This window comes from Sinocyclocheilus rhinocerous, unplaced genomic scaffold, assembly GCF_001515625.1.
Source record: "Sinocyclocheilus rhinocerous isolate Xijiao unplaced genomic scaffold, SAMN03320098_v1.1 scaffold28, whole genome shotgun sequence".
NCBI classification, from domain to species: domain Eukaryota; kingdom Metazoa; phylum Chordata; class Actinopteri; order Cypriniformes; family Cyprinidae; genus Sinocyclocheilus; species Sinocyclocheilus rhinocerous.
Window position 1 is genome coordinate 862,430 of NW_015652416.1, and position 5,998 is coordinate 868,427.

General features: G+C 36.7%; 1 protein-coding gene across 2 annotated transcripts; it reads left to right on the top strand.

Moving 5' to 3' along the window:
- Positions 1-2,147: 2,147 nt before the first annotated feature.
- Positions 2,148-5,090, top strand: mul1 (mitochondrial E3 ubiquitin protein ligase 1). Of its 2 annotated transcripts, none has more exons than XM_016520945.1 (5): positions 2,148-2,237; positions 2,674-2,809; positions 2,893-2,980; positions 3,120-3,240; positions 4,177-5,090. In XM_016520945.1, the coding sequence occupies exons 2-5, from the start codon at positions 2,690-2,692 to the stop codon at positions 4,904-4,906; spliced, it is 1,059 nt and encodes a 352-aa protein (XP_016376431.1). In that variant the 5' UTR covers positions 2,148-2,237; positions 2,674-2,689; the 3' UTR covers positions 4,907-5,090. The 2 variants fall into 2 exon arrangements, with proteins under 2 accessions (XP_016376431.1, XP_016376432.1); XM_016520946.1 differs by lacking the exon at positions 2,148-2,237 and adding an exon at positions 2,265-2,312.
- The last annotated feature ends 908 nt before the right edge of the window (positions 5,091-5,998 follow it).

Sequence of the window (5,998 nt, forward strand, 5' to 3'; positions counted from 1 at the left end):
CTTGTTGTTTGTCATTTCTCCGATCACAAATGCAGACATGGTTTTATGTTTACGCGGCGCGATGCAACGCAACGCGTAAAAAGACAGTATAAGTCATTATAATCCGTAATTATGTCCCCACTGGATGCAACAAATGCCTCGTTTATAATGGGTTTTATTGGTTTTGTCTCGTCGCACCGGGACACAGCATCATATGGTAAGGGGCGTAACATTTCCGTCACACTTTGCGGTGTTCGGCCAATCACAATGCATTGGGTCAGCTGGCCAATCAGAGCAGACTGCGCTTGTCGGAAGGAGGGACTTTGTAGAAAATGAAGCGTTTGAGAGAGGCGGGGCATATAGGACCTACAATAATGTACAGTATTTGAAAAATAATGTGTTTTTTGAACATTAAAGCATGTCAACATATTCTGTTACACCAAATACACCAAATAATGATCTTTAAAAAAGCATCATATGACCCCTTTAAATACTGAGTAATTAGGTCTTGACTGAAATGTATTAACATAACTTAGCTTACAAAACATTTTGAGCTATTGTACTTTTGAAATGTTAATTTAATTTACCTTTATCTTTAGCGTTTGCGGTAGATCGTGTACGTTTTTAGTTTTGTCTATCCTGTTTTCGTGCCTTCGCCTGCCAACAATGCGGGGCTAGGACTTTCCCACAGAGAATCGATTCTTTGATTTCAAAACGTTGTGAATCGAGTGTCGACTCCACTCAGGGAATCGACTCCAAGCAAAGACGGCATGATTCTAGCGGGATTTTTTATTTATCCCAGTGACTCGAATCGTTTGATTCTGTGTAAACCACAAAAAACACTGGTTCGCTTCGATGACTGTACAGTAGCAATGTTCCATCATTTTACCAGTAGTTTGCTATGCCATTAAGGGGGCCATACAATGCTGTTTCATACATTCAGAGTTGTTTACACTGTTAAAGAGTTGGATTCTCATGCTAAGCATGGACAAAGTTTTAAAAAACAATTTGGATGTATGACGGAGTATTTCAGTGCTAAAAATCTTACTTCAGGGTTTGTACAAGTTTTGGAGAGTTTTTTTCGTTCGTGGCTCTTCATGACGTAGACGAGGGTGGAACTCCTTATATGGGCATTTCTCCCTGAAAAGCGAGGAAGATTGTTGACGAACGTTTTATAAACAAGGTCCAGTTCGACTCTGGATTTGCACATTGTTTGATACTGAAAGATGGAGCGGTCCCAGCTATAAAAGATCCCGGTCATGATCTGGAAATGCAGACGGTAAGTGAAACAGCATCAAATGTCTGTTTTGTTGGCATTTGGCGCTCAAGTGCTCGTCACTCTTTTAGCTCCGCCCACGGCGCACATCCAGGAGCTCGGCTTTTTCCGGAGAGAATCGTAAAGCTGTATCTTTCTTTTATAAATATGATAAAACTAAAGACTTTTTGAAGATATGAAGGATACAGTACTACTCTATAGGTACTCAAGGTTAACATGAGATTGGGTGAAACTGTGTGTGTTATGCCCCCTTTAAGTGTACAATGAGTGAATCTTTGAACCATTCATTCAAGAGAGTCGTTCAAAATTACGACTGATAAACACCACAACTGGCTTCTATTTTAAAAATAATAGTGTTTTTAATTGATCAAGCTGACTACTGTCTTTTAAACAAGCAGAGAGTGATAGTTTCCAGAAAACTACAATCAGAGACTGAGTCAAATCCAAAAATGTTTGAACCAGATCTAGACAGATTAGACTAAATTTGCCTTCTTTATAACAAAATGTCAATTATTTTTTTAAAGAAATGTCCATTTTAAAACCAGAAAATGAAATTCTGTATGAAACACCTCAAAAAAAAAAAAAAAGTATAACTATATCATAAATGTCCTATCTACATTCCTGTTGGATTTGGTATGTTCTGCACTTATTCACTGGGATTTATAAAAATGAAAATTAATTAATTAATTAATGTATTCTACCGTTAAATACAACTAGTGAAGCAGGACTTTCAAGAGATATTTTTCTCTCTATAATGTAGTGGAGATCTTTATCTATTAAAATAGCACTGTGTATGTGGGTTAATTTTCTAAATATATTATACAATTCTAACATGGTCTAATCTTTCATCATTCGCACCAGATCTTTGTAATATCTGCTTTGATCTGCACGCCTGAAACAGAGACAGTTCGCGGCCGATGACTTTTATTATGAAGGGGCTTGAGTTGACAGTGAGTTGTACACCAGCACAGCTTTAGTGAAGGTAGTCAAAAAACCTTTTATTCGGTGCATGTTTGTCCTGTTGACCACTTTTAGTATTATTTCAGTTACCAATATCGTGAGTTTCTTAAATATTAGAATAAAAGATTTTGCGTTTTGAGAGCGCATATTTAAGCTGGTCGTTTTCGGAAGGCATTGCTAGCGATCCAAGCTAATTTACAGCTGTTATGTTTTTGTTAGTTACCTACAATATCTGTAAAAAATATCTGTTTTATTTTCCGACAATATATAGATTTCAAATGTAAATACAAAGATTTAACCTTTTGAAAAATGCCTTGTTGATAAAGCTAGGAATGGGTATGTTGTTGACACCAAACTTTTGAGAAGTTGTTTATCTTGTTGTCCTATGTCTATATGGACTAGAGTTTTATTATTATTATTATTATTGTGAGATATTACACATTTGTTTTCATACTCAGCTGGTCAGATTGAAGGATGGAGACCAGCGGCAAACCCTCGACAGCACAGATTGTGTTGCTGGCCACTAGCTCGGCTCTGACTGCTGTCTTATACACCATATACAGGAAGAAGTCGAGCCATGTAGCGAGATTAAGGGTAACCAAACACCCCTGGTGCATTTCTTTTAATGACACTATCACTAGAAGAATTAGATCATACTTAAGCGTGTTGTTTAACAGGAGGCCAAGAAGATGCCATTAAATCCAGATCTCAAAACCATCCTCGATGAAGCTCCAGGAAAATGTGTTCCTTATGCAGTTATTGAAGGTATGGCTTCTAAAATAAAACTAGTGTTGCACTTTGCTGATGTTGATACAATAATGGTTCACTGGAAAATAATTATATAATTATGTATAAATGGTGTTAATGTTTAAAAAAATTTTTTACCCATACTGTGTTTCTTTAGGTGTTGTGCGCTCAGTGAAGGAGACCTTGAACAGTCAGTTTGTAGGCAACTGTAAAGGGGTCATTGAGAGGTTAACCCTAAAAGAGAAGAAGATGGTGTGGAATCGAACAACACATATATGGTACATGTTTATAATGTATATAATTTATACACTATAATATGGGTATTTTCCATTCCATTATCAGTTTTTTTTTTAGCTCTCTAAAGAAATACATACATGGCCACAATTTGTATTTGTCTACAAAATTTCACTGATCTAGGTATAATATCAGAAGGTTTTAAGGTCATTTAAACATGAATAAATTGCAGTTAAAGTTTTTTTTGTTTGTTTTTTTTTGTCATTTAGCAGATGCTTTTATCCAAAGCGACTTACAAATGAGGACAACAGAAGCAATCAATTGTAGTATTGAAACAACTAAAAACAGATCCAAAACTAAAAGCTAAAACTTTATAAATACTACTCAGCTGGACACACTTTCCTTATTTTTTCACAACAAATTGTCAAGCAAGCGCAGACACTGACAAGATACGCGATACAGAACGAGACTAAACGCGATATCAGCACGTCTCCACACAGTAAACAAAACGAAAAAAACTTTTATTTAAAGTTTTTAAGTTTATTTAAAGTATAATTATTAGAAAATGTGTTTGTGTGTAGTTTCTTCTAATAATAATAATTATTATTAGTTTAGTTTTTCATAATTACATTTTATTTATGTTTTTAAATCCTATTACACGTTATTCGAACTTTTAATTGTATTTAAATATTGCAATTATTTAAATATTCATTATTGTTTTAATATAAAGTAATATTTCTAAATATTTAGTTTCAATTATACTTTTTAAATTGTGGTTTATTTAAATATACATAATATTTAAATAAATATTATATTTAATTTTTTATTAGACTTTCCCATTTATTTAAATATTTAATGTTTACTGTTTTAATCATTTTATGTATCCCTATGCAGCATCGGTAATTTATAATAAAAATATAATTTTCACTAGCAGTAACTGTATATACCTTATTTAATCTGCTAATGCATCTTTCTTTTAGGAATGATTGTGAAAAGGTCATCCACCAACGCACCAACACCGTGCCCTTTGACCTCGCCCCACATGATGACACCGTTCCCACGACAGTGCGAGTGGTCCGTTCACTCGATGCAGCCGAATTGGATCTGGAGACCACCTATGAGAACTTTCACCCCTCCCAGCAGTCTCTGACCAACGTCATCAGCCACTTCATCAGCGGCGAGCGGCCGCAGGGCATCCAGGAGACCGAAGAAATGCTGCGTCTGGGTTCCAGCATGACAGGCGTTGGGGAGCTGGTGCTGGACAACAACCTGGTTCGTCTTCAACCCCCTAAACAGGGCCTGCGGTACTTCCTCAGCCGGCTGGACTACGACACGCTCCTGAGTAAGCAAGAGGGTCACCTGCGGATCTGGAGGGTCTTGACGGTGCTGTTTGGCTTGACTGCCTGCGCCACACTATTCTACCTGCTGTGGCGGCAGTACGTGCTGCGAAAGGAGCGGAGGAAAGAGCGCAGCCTGCTGGACGAGTACAGGAAGTGGCAGAGCAAACGTTTGCAGGAGCTCCACCTGGCAGAGGAGGATTTGTCTCCTACTTCATGCACAGTATGCTTGAATCGTGAGCGCTCATGCGTGTTTCTGGAGTGTGGTCACGTGTGTTCCTGTGAGGAGTGCTATAGGGCCCTGCCCGAACCGAAGAAATGTCCCATATGCAGGGCTACAATAGACAGGATTGTCCCTCTGTATAACAGCTAGAGGCCTGAATATAAATATGTAGTATGCAATTACTTTGAAATGAGGCACTTTGGGTGTGAGCACAGCGTTTCATGCCATGTAATATCAGCTAATCTCATCCAAATACTCGGCAGTAAAAAAATTCTTAGTTTAAGTTGGGTTTTTTGTGTTCTATTGATTGATCACACTGTTGGCAGTTGTTATCTCCACTATTTTTTATGACAAATAAGCAAATTTTCCATGGTGGTTTACACTATATTCTCATTATTGCAATCATTTTTTTTTTTTTTATTTCATTAAAAGCTTCTGTAATACAACGATTTCTGTATAAAAAAACAAAACAATTGATTTTTATGCTTTACATTTATTATTTACAATTAAAATATAAATATTTACGTGAAATAAACGAACGTCGCAAAATTCTCTACCCCATCATGAAAAGACATAGACAGAACAATGAACGTGCAAATATGATTGTGGACAAACTCTACATCGAAGGACAACTCTACCGCGACTCCAACATCACCCCATGGCTCTTTTAACTCACCTCATAAGATTAAATAAACAGTGACTGCTAAAATATATTTACATGACACACCCGCTCGATTTCCACCTGCCTTTAAACTCACGCAATGAATCTAATGCCGTACTTGTCCTGTGCACTCGATTTTTTTTTCCCCCTCTTCTGCTACCTCTCGAATAACAAATAATTATAATTATGCAACCACTTAAACTTGTATCGTGGAATGTGCGTGGCCTCCATACCCAGGCAAAAAAGACCTCAATAATTAACCACCTGTTGAAAACAGGCGCAGATATATGCTTTCTGCAGGAAACACGCATTTCAAACTCAGAACTTGGACATTTTAAATTTAAACAGTTTCACAATGCATTCTCATCAACATACAATAGCAGACAACGAGGAGTTTCAATCTTGATAAATAAAAATATTCCATTGATCCTCAATACATTCATCACTGACCCAGAAGGGAGATTTATCATCATTAATGTATCCATTAACCACAAAACATATACTTTAGCTAACATCTATGGACCAAACAATGACGACCCATCTTTTTTTCATAAATTCTTTTCATTAATGTGACACGAATA